At 41.2% G+C, this 17,295-nt stretch overlaps 1 protein-coding gene and 1 long non-coding RNA gene across 5 annotated transcripts; one reads left to right on the top strand and one right to left on the bottom strand.

The window, feature by feature from the left end:
* Nucleotides 1-252: 252 nt before the first annotated feature.
* On the bottom strand, nucleotides 253-10,307 carry LOC131929616 (fatty acid binding protein 1-B.1). Of its 4 annotated transcripts, none has more exons than XM_059285911.1 (5): nucleotides 10,186-10,307; nucleotides 7,112-7,211; nucleotides 5,520-5,698; nucleotides 2,290-2,391; nucleotides 253-534 (listed from the first exon to the last, which is right to left on the bottom strand). In XM_059285911.1, exons 2-5 carry the CDS (start codon nucleotides 7,185-7,187, stop codon nucleotides 484-486), a joined length of 408 nt encoding a protein of 135 aa, XP_059141894.1. In that variant the 5' UTR covers nucleotides 7,188-7,211; nucleotides 10,186-10,307; the 3' UTR covers nucleotides 253-483. The 4 variants fall into 4 exon arrangements, with proteins under 4 accessions (XP_059141894.1, XP_059141893.1, XP_059141895.1 ...); XM_059285910.1 differs by lacking the exon at nucleotides 10,186-10,307 and adding an exon at nucleotides 7,272-7,366 and having other exon boundaries at nucleotides 7,112-7,241; XM_059285912.1 differs by lacking the exon at nucleotides 10,186-10,307 and adding an exon at nucleotides 7,254-7,293.
* A 2,140-nt stretch (nucleotides 10,308-12,447) lies between these two features.
* LOC131929618 (uncharacterized) lies at nucleotides 12,448-15,603 on the top strand. The gene is made up of 3 exons (XR_009383983.1): nucleotides 12,448-12,639; nucleotides 14,187-14,275; nucleotides 15,538-15,603. It is a non-coding gene; the product is annotated as an uncharacterized LOC131929618 (long non-coding RNA).
* The last annotated feature ends 1,692 nt before the right edge of the window (nucleotides 15,604-17,295 follow it).

The following is a 17,295-nucleotide window of genomic DNA, read 5'->3' as shown; positions in this document are numbered from 1 at the left end:
CAACACAGCTCACAGTATTAACACAACACAGCTCACAATATTAACACAACGCAGCTCACAGTATTAACACAACACAGCTCACAGTATTAACACAACACAGCTCACAATATTAACACAACACAGTATTAACACAGCTCACAGTATTAACACAGCTCACAATATTAACACATTACAGCTCACAGTATCAACACAACACAGCTCACAATATTAACACAACACAGCTCACAGTATTAACACACTGCACACAATAGACACATTTCACACAACTTTATTAACACAGTTCACACAATATGAAAACAGTTCAACTCAATTTCTCTTGTCATTAAAATCATATGATCGTGAACTCTTTATTAATAAAAAAAACAAAAAACAACCAATGTTTTTAAATAAGAAATATTAGAAACCTAGGAAGTTTATTTCTAAATGAGAAAATCATGACAGACAGACATCAATTAAATAGTTTTCACGTTTGCTGATGTGAGTTCAAATTCTTTTAAAATATTGCACCAGCTCGCCATTGGATGAATTTGTTACCTACAAAAGTAAATGAAAGAATAAATTAGCTTCACAAAGTAGTTAATGATTTAACCTATGGATAAATTTGTTACCTACAAAAGTAAATGAAAGAATAAATTAGCTTCACAAAGTAGTTAATGATTTAACCTATGGATAAATTTGTTACCTACAAAAGTAAATGAAAGAATAAATTAGCTTCACATAGTTAATGAATTAACCTATGGATAAATTTGTTACCAACAAAAGTAAATGAAAGAATAAATTAGCTTCACAAAGTAGTTAATGAATTAACCTATGGATAAATTTGTTACCAACAAAAGTAAATGAAAGAATAAATTAGCTTCACAAAGCAGCTAGTCCATGAATTAACCCAGTTGAAGTTCATTGTCAGTAAAATGCATCGCGCTGGTCTGAACAATTATAGCTTTTAAAGTCTTAATGTTAGATGCAGCCTAAATACGAGAGAGGATCACCTTCACATACATCTATTGAAATGTTGGCCTTTTTATAGACCAGTCGAGTTTGGTTCAACACAAAGCAGAGGTCTAATACAGCAGTGGGTGTTAAAAGGGGCAAAGTTTTTTTAATCACAAGTGAAGCTGACTCAAACTACGGGACTGACGGTGCTCATTGGAGTGGAGCGCATGTAGCAAGTGAAGCGTGGATATCAGGTGTTGATCTGTAGGAAACGCCAGGTAATAAAGTGCGAAAAATGTGTGTGTGTGTGGGGCGGGGGGGGGGGGGGTAGAAAGACTGGCGTTGTTAGACTTAAAATGTGTGTTTGTGGGAGGGGTTGACAGGTGATAATCGGTCATGCAGAATGTACTCTGTCCTCATAATATTGACACATAGATATCGCTATTGCCAATGTCTGCATACAACTGTGTGAACTCACCTGACTAAAGCATCCATACATTATCAAAAGCATAAAGCATCTAATAACTACTTCTACACCAAAACATATAGGCTACTCAACAACCAAAGGAAATAAAGCACACTAAAACTACCATTGAGAAAAATTCCCACGAAATAAAAAAAAAACAACGTTAAAGTAACTATACAAAAACATCTGCACATCGCATCCACCCTAAAACACCAGCACACCACCACACATTGAATCCACCCTAGAACACTAACATCATCCACACATTGAATCCACCCTAGAACACCAACACACCATCCACCCTAGAACACCAACACACCATCCACCCTAGAACACCAACACACCATCCACCCTAGAACACCAACACACCATCCACCCTAGAACACCAACACACCATCCACCCTAGAACACCAACACACCATCCACCCTAGAACACCAACACACCATCCACTCTAGAACACCAACACACCATCCACCCTAGAACACCAACACACCATCCACCCTAGAACACTAACACACCATCCACCCTAGAACACTAACACACCATCCACCCTAGAACACTAACACACCATCCACCCTAGAACACCAACACACCATCCACCCTAGAACACCAACACACCATCCACCCTAGAACACTAACACACCATCCACTCTAGAACACCAACACACCATCCACCCTAGAACACCAACACACCATCCACCCTAGAACACTAACACACCATCCACCCTAGAACACTAACACACCATCCACCCTAGAACACTAACACATCATCCACCCTAGAACACCAACACACAGCCACACATCGCATCCACCATAGAACACCACCACACCACCACACATCACATCCACCCTAAAACACCAACACACCACCCACACATCTTACACTTACAGATTTCATTTCACCGTTGATAATCTCCTTGACGCTGTCCATCTGTACACCGTGTAGGCAGACACTTTCTTTGATCTTGTCGCCATCCACGCTCACTTTGGCCTGGGGGTGGAGCAGACAAAATGTGAGGTGGGGTTAACATAGACAAAATGTTGGCTGGGTTTAACAAAGACAAAATGTGAGGCGGAAATGTGCGTTTAACATGTGTCTATAAGTATAATACATGGCAGGCTCGTACAATGGTCGAATTGATTTGTCAGTGTGTGTGTCCATGAGTGTTTGTGAGTGTACTTATCTGTTTGTGTGTGAGTGTATGTTTGAAAGTGTTTTATATGTGTGTGTGTTTGTGAATGTGTGTTTATGAGTGTACATCCATGTTAATGAGCGTGTGTGAGTGTGTATGTTTATGAATGTGTGTGTGTGTTTGTGAGTCTGTATGTGAAAGTCGCACCCTTCAGTTTGAAATTATTATTCAGTCAATTTTCCCCTGCTGCCATTATTAATGCACTAGATAACATTGTGTGTCTGAGCAAACTCATTTTCTGGATTGTACTTTTACCCGGGGGTGGGGGGGGGGGGGGAGGGGTGGAAACAATCAAATGCCATTACGACACGTAATAAGCTAAATATGAGTGCATTAACTGTAGGCATTTTTAAGGATTACATCTAAACACTGAGCTACTCGCTGAAGCTCATAAAATGGATGAGTGTTCGGGATAAGTTAATTATAACCATCGCTTGCCTGCTGTTTACCCTGAGTTTCTGACCTCACATTCAAGGCTGAGAGTGCCAGGGAACTCTTCATGTGCTAAAAAAATATTCAGCAGTTGTTTATTTTTTTCTGGCAAGCACCGCTACTTGTAAAGGGAGGGTGGGAAACAGCGTGTGTGTTTGTGTGTGGGTGTGTTTGTGGAGGGGAAGGGTGGGTGGTGGTGGTAATTAACCGGCCTTGAACTATGACCACAAATTAGACTTGAATGTTTGCCAACAGAAAGTTGTCCACGAAACAGATTTGTACTTTTGACGTCTAGCAAAATGAGAAGTTAACTCTGTTTAACTAAATCACATTTTTTGCACCGTTTCACATTTTTCGTCGGTTGAGCATTGGCTCGCCCGTCGTTCCGCTAGAAAACTATTTCCTGCGAATGTCTACTTGCTTGCTACTCGCTGCTAACGCTGGAAACGTACTTTAAAAAAAAACAACTTTCTGAAGTTGTTATCTTTGAATTTTCTTATTTTGTGATAAGCGATTTACGTCAAAGTTTAGAACCCGTGTTACAGGGAGTTTGTGAGTTGTTTTTTTTTACCCACGTGTTGTTGAATTATTTTTCATGTGGTGGAAAATGGGTTTAAGAGACGGGTAAGCGTTTTAAGGAAAGTTTATTCTAAGCTGGGTTTCTTTCGGACATTTTTCTCCAGTGGTAAGGGGGAAGGGGGGGGGGGTACTTGAAACTTCACTTCCGAGGAGGGGGGCGCACTTTAAATATTCTGTGGGGTGAGGGGGGGGGGGACAACGACGACACTGGTTAAAGTATTTATTTTCCATTTAAGTTATATGGTTATATCTGGAACATATTCAACCACACAACAGTTTAGTTTCTATCTGGGACATATTCAACCACACAACAGTTTAGTTTCTATCTGGGACATATTCAACCACACAACAGTTTAGTTTCTATCTGGGACATATTCAACCACACCACAGTTTAGTTTCTATCTGGGACATATTCAACCACACAACAGTTTAGTTTCTATCTGGGACATATTCAACCACACAACAGTTTAGTTTCTATCTGGGACATATTCAACCACACAACAGTTTAGTTTCTATCTGGGACATATTCAACCACACAACAGTTTAGTTTCTATCTGGGACATATTCAACCACACAACAGTTTAGTTTCTATCTGGGACATATTCAACCACACCACAGTTTAGTTTCTATCTGGGACATATTCAACCACACAACAGTTTAGTTTCTATCTGGGACATATTCAACCACACAACAGTTTAGTTTCTATCTGGGACATATTCAACCACACAACAGTTTAGTTTCTATCTGGGACATATTCAACCACACCACAGTTTATTTTCAATCTGGCACATGTTCAACCACACAACAGTTTAGTTTCTATCTGGGACATATTCAACCACACAACAGTTTAGTTTCTATCTGGGACATGTTCAACCACACAACAGTTTAGTTTCTATCTGGGACATATTCAACCACACAACAGTTTAGTTTCTATCTGGGACATATTCAACCACACAACAGTTTAGTTTCTATCTGGGACATATTCAACCACACAACAGTTTAGTTTCTATCTGGGACATATTCAACCACACAACAGTTTAGTTTCTATCTGGGACATATTCAACCACACCACAGTTTATTTTCAATCTGGCACATGTTCAACCACACAACAGTTTAGTTTCTATCTGGGACATATTCAACCACACAACAGTTTAGTTTCTATCTGGCACAAATTCAACCACACAACAGTTTAGTTTATATCTGGCACAAATTCAACCACACAACAGTTTAGTTTCTATCTGGCACATGTTCAACCACACAACAGTTTAGTTTCTATCTGGGACATATTCAACCACACAACAGTTTAGTTTCTATCTGGGACATATTCAACCACACAACAGTTTAGTTTCTATCTGGGACATATTCAACCACACAACAGTTTAGTTTCTATCTGGGACATATTCAACCACACCACAGTTTAGTTTCTATCTGGGACATATTCAACCACACAACAGTTTAGTTTCTATCTGGGACATGTTCAACCACACAACAGTTTAGTTTCTATCTGGGACATATTCAACCACACAACAGTTTAGTTTCTATCTGGCCTGGTTCAGGGATTAGTAAACTTCAGACAGCAAAGGGAAGATAAAATCTCATGGCATGTTTTTATCCGATGTAATCTACGAATTTTTATCCATCTTATTACTATTAATAAGAGCCGCATTAATGTATTCAAAGCATTTTAGTCGGGGAAAGGCTGCCAAATTGGCAATCCGTAGAAGTGTACGTGAATGTACTAACCCAGCTAATCAGTGCTGATTGAAGTCATCTTGTTTACACTTATCTAGTTTGTATTTACAGCGTGTATACAAAAACATTCAATATCGTCGTGCTAGAATACTTTTATCTTTGTAGAAATAGAAATAAATGGTGAATACACGAAAAGTGGGGGAGGGGGAGATGTTTGTCTCACCTTGACCTTCTCGCCAGTGGCCATCTCAAACAGAGTCTCCTGCCCCAGCTCAAAATCGTTTGTCGTGTCGGGCATTCCCGGGCAGACGTGGACATAGCGGTACTTGTTGTTGGCTTGTTTAGAGATCTCCAGGCTAACGCCGCCAGCCTTGTATTTCTCCGCCATGTCTGCGGGGATTCCTGCAACACACAAGGTCATTTAAAGGTCATTTAAAGGTCATTAAAAGGTCATTTAAAGGTCATTTAAAGGTCATTTATAGTTATTGGGGGTCTATATGTAGTTAAGTACATACATGTAGCATACGTGATCTAATAGGTAGATCAAAGGTCATTTGAAAATCTGACCTAAGGTCATTGGATAGCCTAATTGGCATTTGTAGGTCTGGCCAAAGAATTTGAAAATCAAGGTTATTATTGTGGGTAGGAGAGGATCGGCATGGTCGGGCCGGTTAAGTTCATAGATGCTAAGCCGGACATCCAGAGTTCGAACCCCCGAGTAGATGAGGCTCGATGGCTGGGGCCAGCAACACATCAAGGAGGGACAGCGGGCAATATGACGCAATTGCATGTATGGGGTGACGCCATTTAAGGGGTGAAATAGAACCGAAAATCACAAAACAATTTTTTTTCTTCAGTTAAAGTAATAAAATGTAGGGCGGGGTGGGCGGGTGGGGGAGATGATTGTGGTGACATTGAAGCAAAAAAAAAGTAAATTGTTGGGGCAAGAGGGGGGGGGGGCATCTCACTTGGTAACTCAATGAGTTACCCCAACACATCTGGTAACACAATGAGTTACCCCAACACAAATGGTAACACAATGAGTTACCCCAACACAAATGGTAACACAGTGAGTTACCCCATACCACATGGTAACACAATGAGTTACCCCAACACACATGGTAACACAATGAGTTACCCCAACACAAATGGTAACACAATGAGTTACCCCAACACACATGGTAACACAATGAGTTACCCCAACACACATGGTAACACAATGAGTTACCCCAACACAAATGGTAACACAATGAGTTACCCCAACACACATGGTAACACAATGAGTTACCCCAACACAAATGGTAACACAATGAGTTACCCCAACACACCTGGTAACACAATGAGTTACCCCAACACACATGGTAACACAATGAGTTACCCCAACACAAATGGTAACACAATGAGTTACCCCAACACACATGGTAACACAATGAGTTACCCCAACACAAATGGTAACACAATGAGTTACCCCAACACAAATGGTAACACAATGAGTTACCCCAACACACATGGTAACACAATGAGTTACCCCAACACACATGGTAACACAATGAGTTACCCCAACACACCTGGTAACACAATGAGTTACCCCAACACAAATGGTAACACAATGAGTTACCCCAACACAAATGGTAACACAATGAGTTACCCCAACACAAATGGTAACACAATGAGTTACCCCAACACAAATGGTAACACAATGAGTTACCCCAACACACATGGTAACACAATGAGTTACCCCAACACAAATGGTAACACAGTGAGTTACCCCAGCCGGTGACACCCGACCTAGTGACGCCCCTGGAAACACCTTACCTTCCATGTTGAGATACGCCTCCTCGCCCTTGTCTCGACTCCTGTCCAGTAGCCACTTGCCCAGAAAAGCGTCCATTGCGCCGGGTCAAAGGTCGTCTAACTGTCAACAAACCAGGGAAAACACCTGAACCTAAACACGAACCAGGGAAAACACCTGAACCTAAACACGAACCAGTGAAAGCGGCTGATGCGGCCGGGCTAACGTTTTATAAGCAAAAGTGGAAGAGAGGCGGACAAGCTGGTGCTGGGCGGACTGAAAGCCTGGCGCACACCTCTAATTAGACCTTGAAAGCCGACACCTTTCCCGTACAACCCTCCCCGTACCCCAGCCTCGCTGTACCACCCTACCCACTCCACCCTCCCAATACCCCCACACCCACCCTCCCCGTACCCCCACCCCACTCTCCCTGTACCCCACCCCACCCTCCCCGTTCCCCACCCTCTCCGTACCCCCACCCTCCCCGTACCCCACCCTCTCCGTACCCCCACCCTCCCCCGTACCCCCACCCTCTCCGTACCATCCAACACACAGCGCCCGTACCAGACCCATGGGAAAAGATCAAAAGACTAATTATATATGCAGCAGGCGGCTGATAATGCACACTTGAGTGAACTTTTAGCCCCCCCCCCCATAGAGTGGTTCTCTTATCGCTGGAAATCGCTTCCATAAAATCATGATACAACACGGTACACGGTACAGCACGGTACACGGTACAGCACGGTACACGGTACAGCACGGTACACGATACAGTACGGTACACGATACAACACGATACACGGTACAGCACGGTACACGGTACAGCACGGTACACGGTACAGCACGGTACACGGTACAGCACGGTACACGGTACAGCACGGTACACGATACAGCACGGTACACGATACAACACGGTACACGATACAACACGGTACACGGTACAGCACGGTACACGGTACAGCACGGTACAGCACGGTACACGGTACAGCACGGTACAGCACGGTACACGGTACAGCACGGTACACGGTACAGCACGGTACACGGTACAGCACGGTACACGGTACAGCACGGTACACGGTACAGCACGGTACAGCACGGTACAGCACGGTACAGCATGGTACACGGTACAGCACGGTACACGGTACAGCACGGTACACGGTACAGCACGGTACACGGTACAGCACGGTACAGCACGGTACAGCACGGTACACGGTACAGCACGGTACAGCACGGTACACGGTACAGCATGGTACACGGTACACGTTACAGCACGGTACACGGTACAGCCCGGTACACGGTACAGCACGGTACACGGTACAGCACGGTACACGATACAGCACGGTACACGGTACAGCACGGTACACGGTACAGCACGGTACACGGTACAGCACGGTACACGGTACAGCACGGTACACGGTACAGCACGCTACACGGTACGGCACGGTACACGATACAGCACGGTACAGCACGGTACAGCACGGTACAGCACGGTACAGCACGGTACACGGTACAGCACGGTACACGGTACAGCACGGTACACGGTACAGCACGGTACAGCACGGTACAACACGGTACACGGTACAGCACGGTACACGGTACAGCACGGTACACGGTACAGCACGGTACACGGTACAGCACGCTACACGGTACGGTACACGATACAGCACGGTACAGCACGGTACAGCACGGTACAGCACGGTACAGCACGGTACACGGTACAGCACGGTACACGGTACAGCACGGTACACGATACAGCACGCTACACGGTACGGCACGGTACACGATACAGCACGGTACAGCACGGTACACGGTACAGCACGGTACACGGTACAGCACGGTACACGGTACAGCACGGTACACGGTACAGCACGGTACACGGTACAGCACGGTACACGGTACACGGTACAGCACGGTACACGGTACAGCACGGTACAGCACGGTACACGGTACAGCACGGTACAGCACGGTACCCGGTACAGCACGGTACACGGTACAGGACGGTACAGCACGGTACCCGGTACAGCACGGTACACGGTACAGCACGGTACACGGTACAGCACGGTACACGGTACAGCACGGTACAGCACGGTACACGATACAGCACGGTACAACACGGTACACGGTACAGCACGGTACACGGTACAGCACGGTACACGGTACAGCACGGTACACGGTACAGCACGGTACAGCACGGTACAGCACGGTACAGCACGGTACAGGATACAGCATGGTACAGCACGGTACACGGTACAGCACGGTACACGGTACACGGTACAGCACGGTACACGGTACAGCCAGGTACACGGTACAGCATGTATACGGTACAGCACGGTACACGGTACAGCACGGTACACGGTTCAGCCAGGTACACGGTACAGCATGTATACGGTACAGCACGGTACACGGTACAGCGCGGTACACGGTACAGCACGGTACACGGTACAGCCAGGTACACGGTACAGCATGTATACGGTACAGCACGGTACACGGTACAGCACGGTACACGGTACAGCACGGTACACGATACAACACGGTACACGGTACAGCACGGTACACAGTACACGGTACAGCACGGTACACGATACAGCATGGTACAGCACGGTACACGGTACAGCACGGTACACGGTACAGCACGGTACATGGTACAGCCAGGTACACGGTACAGCATGTATACGGTACAGCACGGTACACGGTACAGCGCGGTACACGGTACAGCACGGTACACGGTATAGCGCTGCGTGAACTTTGTTTATATCTGACTTAGCTAGCAGAGATGATATTGTTCGAACTGGGGAAAATAGTCGGAACTTTTTGAGCGAATCGTACAGGCCATATTTATTTTTAAACATCAAATAAAAGCCGCGTGATGTTTGTATATCTAAAAGATGTAAACAGTGAAACATTAATTAGTTTACTTAATTAGCACAGTGACCAAGGCGAGTGATCGTCCTACAATCGATTTACATTGGCCGAATAAAATCTTTAGAAATTGACAGTATTTGATCGGTTTAACAAAATAAAAAAAAAGAAAACTTCAAAATAAATAATTACATGAAGCAACGTGAACAGTCTGTTGAAGAGAAATTTAGAAACTTACGACAGTTTGACTGCTAGGTTCGATGAATAGCTTTAAAAGTTGGCCCCTGTGTTATATGAAACTGTTTAGCTCAGTTGGTCACCATCTGTTGCCTCGGGTTGGTTCGTTAATTACACGAGCCGCAGACTCTGAGGGCGGAGAATTTTTTTTTAACCGTTTCTCTGTTGATCAGCGGTCCACTCGTTACGGTTGATAATGATATCACGACCATGATGGGGGAAAAAAACACACGCAATCGAGCCTTTGGACGCACGAACATACAGCACCTCACACAGACACACGAACAAACAGCACGTCACACAGACACACGAACATACAGCACGTCACAACACACATCTACACGAACATACAGCACGTCACACAGACACACAGACAAACGAACATACAGCACATCACAACACACATATACACGAACACTAAGCACTCACACCGCACAGACACACGAACATACAGCACGTCACACATACACACGAACATACAACACATCACAACACACTGTTTTTTAACACACTTTGCCATCACATTGCATAATCAACAAAATTGCCTGCATAATTAATCATTGGGAAAAGCTGAACAGTTGGTGTATAGCAAAATAATACGAAACATGAAAGGACCCAGGCATACGATCAGGGCGTCACTACATGGATACTAATCTCACTACATGGATACTAATCTCACTACATGCATACTAATCCTAACATGGATACTAACCCTAACATGGATACTAACCCTAACCTGCTAATATAGTGTATTGCGTGTTTATGGTTTAAATAGCAAACACTCAGAAAGTTTGAAGAAACAGCCCCCCCCCCAGGTACATCGCCAATAACACCACCCCATGATTCCCACTTTCTTTCTCCTTGGGGGTGGGGACAGTAGACGTGCTTCAAGGGGGGGGGGGGGAAGGACAGATGCCTGAAATGAACTCTGATGATTCCTAATACACCTCTGGGATGAGCAGTATGTGGGAGTGGGTGTTATGGGTGTTATGGGTGTTATGGGTGTTATGGGTGTTATGGGTGTCATGGGTGTTATGGGTGTTATGGGTGTCATGGGTGTTATGGGTGTCATGGGTGTCATGGGTGTTATGGGTGTTATGGGTGTCATGGGTGTCATGGGTGTTATGGGTGTTATGGGTGTTATGGGTGTCATGGGTGTCATGGGTGTTATGGGTGTCATGGGTGTTATGGGTGTCATGGGTGTTATGGGTGTCATGGGTGTTATGGGTGTCATGGGTGTCATGGGTGTCATGGGTGTTATGGGTGTCATGGGTGTCATGGGTGTTATGGGTGTCATGGGTGTTATGGGTGTTAGGTTTATTTAAATGGGCCCCTGGATTAAAAAAAGGTCTGCTACAGTGATAATTTAAAATCCATTAACGCGAGTCAAATGATACACCCAGTCGAGGCTTGTGTACAGCGATACATGTTTTTTTAAGGGTAGAAAAAAGCCCGCTTAATTTGTTGGGGACCAGCAACCATTTGTTAATGGGGACCGACAGCAATTTATATTTATGGGGACCGACAACACCACAATTATGGGGACCAACACCACATCTAATTCTGTGCCAGATTTTTAACGTTCAAGTGTTCTGACAATCATCAACTTCTCAACAATCTTTTAGTCCAGGCGGTTCAACACTAGAATATAGTTTGTTATTGGAGCATAGATGTAGCTTCCAACACTAGACTATAGTTTGTTATTGGAGCATAGATGTAGCTTCCAACACTAGACTATAGTTTGTTATTGGAGCATAGATGTAGCTTTCAACACCTAACCCTAACCCTTAGTGCTAGCTGCTCTCTCATCGGAGTAAGACCTCACTCGTTATGGTGGGAAGATTTAAATTGGCCTTAAGTTTCGGCTGACGGTTAATCTCACCACACGACCTGCCAGCTCTTATTAACAAGTGGATTGGACGTCGTGGCCAAGATCTAGAGCGCTCTGGTGGGTACCTAACCCACGTTATAGAGTAAAGGTGGCTGAGCATAATGCTGACCACAGTATCCCTTCATATGCCGAGGTCACAGAAACAAGTGAACTCTACTTCACTTGCCCCATGGATCGTCAGGTTAAAAAAAAGAAACTTTGCTTAACAAGTGGGGAGTTCTAGACGTAATGGTCAGTAAAAAAAAGTGTACAAAAAGATGCTAGAAATACACAATTAAAGTTTTTGGCTAATGTATGATCATAATCAGTCCCTCTCAGTCTAATTTTCAGCCAACTAGGCAGATGCTTTACATCATTTCCGCTGTGGTGCCTAGCAACTGCTAACACATCATCATGATGGCAGGATCCAAGTCAAAAAACTTAAAAAAGGCTGCTAGAAAGCGCCTAGTGGAATACTTTTGTAAAAACTGTAAACCAACGAACAGGTTCTTTCTCAGCAACACATTTTTACTTTTTTAACCTCAGGACTAATATCATTGGACAAAGTTCTACCGCCTCGTTACGGTACAGTTCTAGGTTTTACTTTTGGCAAATTATAAAAAACGTCTTAAAAAATAGCATAGTGAGTGCATAGCCTACTCCCTACTAGTACTACTAAACAATTAGTACTACTTGGATGTCTTAGATATAAATCTATATCTTATAGTACATAGTAATAGGCCTACCATCTACTTGCTTAATGCTTAGATTTATTTAACAGCTTACTAAAAAATACCAATAGGCCCTAATTAGTAATTACTAACATAAAAGTTATATTACTATTATTATAGTTTAGGTTTGGTTAAGGGTTTAGTGTGTCATCCCTCCTGGGACATAGACCGCAGACAAGTTGGTGTCAATGGCTTGCTTGTCAGGCATCTCTCCCTAACCATTGATTAAAAGATACATACATACTTATTTATAGGCATATAGGCCTATATATATATATATATATATATATATATATATATATATATATATATATATATATATATATATATATATATATATATAGTGATGGTAGATGAATCTCTACAAATGTTGAATTTCATTTATTTCCAATAGCCAACACTATGTTAAATGTTAGGATTGAATTGCTAATGATAATGAAGGGGGGGGGGGGGGGGAGAGGGGTTCGTAGACTTTTTCTGGGGGGGGGGGGGGGAGGGCAGATGCATGGAAGAACCACTGACCAGTACATCAGGGTTGAGATTCACAACACCAACTTCATTTCTCACTAAACTCAGTCAACAAGCCTTTTGATAGGGGGTTTGATAGCTTATAACAAGCTATATGATTGGATGATGTTAAATTTGATAGCTTATAACAAGCTATATGATTGGATGATGTTAAATTTGATAGCTTATAACAAGCTATATGATTGGATGATGTTATAACTGAAAAGACTCATCAAGCCATATGATTGATGTGTGACATTATTTTACTGTATATGGACCTAACCCAGCCCAGTCATAGAGCCCTATCAACACCCAGCCCAGTCATAGAGCCCTATCGACACCCAACCCAGTCATAGAGCCCTATCAACACCCAACCCAGTCATAGAGCCCTATCAACACCCAGCCCAGTCATAGAGCCCTATCAACACCCAGCCCAGTCATAGAGCCCTATCAACACCCAACCCAGTCATAGAGCCCTATCAACACCCAACCCAGTCATAGAGCCCTATCAACACCCAACCCAGTCATAGAGCCCTATCAACACCCAACCCAGTCATAGAGCCCTATCAACACCCAGCCCAGTCATAGAGCCCTATCAACACCCAGCCCAGTCATAGAGCCCTATCAACACCCAGCCCAGAGCTAGAGCCCTATCAACACCCAGCCCAGTCATAGAGCCCTATCAACACCCAACCCAGTCATAGAGCCCTATAAACATAAACATTCAGCCCAACACACATAACTCATAGACCAAGAGCTCTTTATGCTCCTATCACTAAATTGAAAAGTGTAGGGCCTACCTTAAAAAACAGTTAACCTATTTGTTTGGCTGCAAAATATTGATATTTTAAATAATTTCTGTTAATTTTTTTATTTTTTTCTACTCTTTGTAAGCCGTTGCGAAAACATGGGTGGATTTTCTGGCCAGGAAGCTGGGACTTGACTATCCGGAAAGCGAGGATTATGTCATTCATGTTTGATAGGTAAAACCACTACAGTTGGACTTTTTTATATGATTTAAACGTCTTGTCTTCAAGACTATTATTAATTATAGGCCTACTCATTATTCATTATACTAACTAATACTACTAATAGTGCGCAGATATTAGGCTACAACAGCCGCTCCAAACCGCACGTAATATTAATAAAAGCTGAAGCAGCATGGTTGTGTCTGATGTTTGCCAATCATCAAAACATAAATTGATTTAACAAAAAGCAATACAAAGATGATAATGATGATTAAACATCAATTTAGCAGAAGCAATTAAATAATTCAAAGTCTGTTAAAAATATTGAGTACATTAATTAAATATTAAATAAACATATTAAATAAACACATTAGATAAACGCATTAAATAAGCACATTAAATAAACACATTTAATCTCATGGTATCACTTAGATACCTTACCTGGTAAGTTGCAAGATAATAAAATAATGTGCATATCTTTAGTCACCGTTAGAATCCAAGAAAGAAATTATGGAACCAGAGCTCTTCATCAATCAACAAGGCATATATATTTTAAAATTAAATAGCTATTTTTGTCACTGGTGTCACAGGGGGGGGGGGCAGTTTGCACTGTGTGACACAAGTTATGTGGGGGGGGGGGACACGCCACGTTAAAAAATTGTAAAATAGCTGTCAAAATAATGTTTTATCTAGTTAACATAACAAAATAGTTGAGGGAGAGCGGTGACACCAAACCTAAAAGGCAAAGTTGTGGTTGGGGGGTGGGGGGGGGGGGGGGTGGTGACGACACACATTGTAGTAATGCCACTGTTTGTAGTAGCTATTAAGTGTTGCTATTGCCAGTAGTGTAGCACATTAGAGTAGCTAAAAGAGCAGTGTTAATACAGATTACCCTACTACAGATAAAATATATGGCATAACATTTGGCAGATTATTGATCAATGTATTACATTTTAAAACTTCAGTGATAATTCTAATGTGTTATAATATAAAATCATTCACATAAAGTTTGTTATATTGTAAAAAGTAATTTATTTCTTGATATGTGATGATATGTGTGTCACTCAAAATTTATATAATGACAAAGGTGCTTTTGTTTATAAGGTTTGGATTTATTTATAGTTGTGGAAGCAATTATTCAAGACAGCTTGATTTTCGCTATACAATGAATCATAATTATGTATCTAATGAAGATAATTCTATTTCAATTCTGTGTGTCACTATACTTATTTTGGCCTGTGGCATTATGACTAGAGTTGTAATAATTTTTTAAACAGATCAATCCTGAGTTAGATCATCTCTAAAACCAGCAGCATCTCTTCATAAGGTTCTTATGTCACTATATCTGAAAATATTTTTCACTAATAAAATTTGAATTTTTATTTTGGGTGTTTAGCCTGCACTATTATTATTTTGAGGAATTGTTTTGTTTCAAGTGTTCACCCTTCACAACTTTTATTTTCTGGATTTTAAAATTATTTTCCAGATGTTTAGCCGTCACAATTTTTATTTTCTGGATTTTAAAATTTTTTTCCCCAGATGTTTAGCTTTCACTAATTTTATTTTGTGGGCTTGTTGTTTTGTTTTAGATGTTTAGCCTTCACTAATTTTATTTTGTGGGTTTGTTGTTTTGTTTCAGATGTTTTGCTTCACTATTTTTATTTTGTGGTTTTGTTGTATGAAAACATGTAGCTCTATCTTACACGAACAAAAGAAAGTCATTGCTTGAGAGAATGTTTTATTGCTAGTTTGTAGAACATTCTTTACCAGGATAAGCTCAGAGGACAATGAAGTCATTAATGGTAGTAAATTAAACAAATGTGCTCGTCTTATTGTGTTAGCTACCAATAAAATGTACCATTATTGTTAGCTATTGATAAAATGTACCATTTTTTTTCGCTACTAATAAAATGTACCATTATTGTTAGGTACTTATAAAATGTACCATAATTGTTAGCTACTAATAAAATGCACCATTTTTGTTAGCTACTAATAAAAAATACCATAATTGTTAGCTACTAATAAAATACCATTATTGTTAGCTACTAATAAAATCTACCATTATTAATTATTGTTAGCTACTTATAAAATGTACCATAATTGTTAGCTACTAATAAAATGTACCATAATTGTTAGCTACTAATAAAATGTACCATAATTGTTAGCTACTAATAAAATGTACCATAATTGTTAGCTACTAATAAAATGTACCATTATTGTTAGCCATTAATAAAATGTACCATAATTGTTAGCTACTAATAAAATGTACCATTATTGTTAGCCATTAATAAAATGTACCATAATTGTTGGCTACTAATAAAATGTACCATTATTGTTAGCCATTAATAAAATGTACCATAATTGTTAGCTACTAATAAAATGTACCATTATTGTTAGCCATTAATAAAATGTACCATAATTGTTAGCTACTAAACCTAATGTACCATTATTGTTAGCTACCAATAAAATGTACCATTATTAATTATTGTTAGCTACCAATAAAATGTACCATTATTGTTAGCTACTAAACTAAATGTACCACATAAGCTGGTAGTAGGAAACCGTTGAAGGAAACTATCAGGGACACAGGTTGTTAAAAACTCTAAAAATAAACACAAGTACAACACAGGCACGTTATCGATGCATAGAACTCTCTAGCTTTGATCAATTCAGGTAGAGCTAAAAGTAGTTCCATATATATATATATATATATATATATATATATATATATATATATATATATATATATATATATATATATATATATATATATACCTATATATATATAGGAGGGCTATCTACTTAGAATTGTGTTGTTATATCTCCTATACAGCATTTGCGTGTGGATATGGGAAGGTGTGGCTTCAAATAAAAGTCTTAGAATGTATCTATTTAGTATTTTTTGTAGGTCTAGTAGAACCCTGTACTTAGGGTACTTAATTGCAACACGCTCTACTTTATAGTTACATAAAAGTGGTGCATTTTATTAATAAAGCAAATCATTTTATTGTGTCTTTTTAGTTAGTGCATATATA

The sequence above is a fragment of the Physella acuta genome, unplaced genomic scaffold (assembly GCF_028476545.2).
Source record: "Physella acuta isolate Inbredline_101_S28 unplaced genomic scaffold, ASM2847654v3 ptg001656l, whole genome shotgun sequence".
In the NCBI taxonomy this organism is placed as follows: domain Eukaryota; kingdom Metazoa; phylum Mollusca; class Gastropoda; family Physidae; genus Physella; species Physella acuta.
This window is presented reverse-complemented; position numbering and strand designations above follow the sequence as displayed.

What these genes read in the sequence shown, in the direction of transcription:
- LOC131929616 (XM_059285911.1), bottom strand. Translation starts at nt 7,187, where the DNA reads ATGGACGCTTTTCTGGGCAAGTGGCTACTGGACAGGAGTCGAGACAAG. An exon ending in GGCGTATCTCAACATGGAAG is followed by an intron (nt 5,699 to 7,111) that starts GTAAGGTGTTTC and finishes TGTGTGTTGCAG; the next exon opens with GAATCCCCGCAGACATGGCG. An exon ending in CCACTGGCGAGAAGGTCAAG is followed by an intron (nt 2,392 to 5,519) that starts GTGAGACAAACA and finishes CTCCACCCCCAG; the next exon opens with GCCAAAGTGAGCGTGGATGG.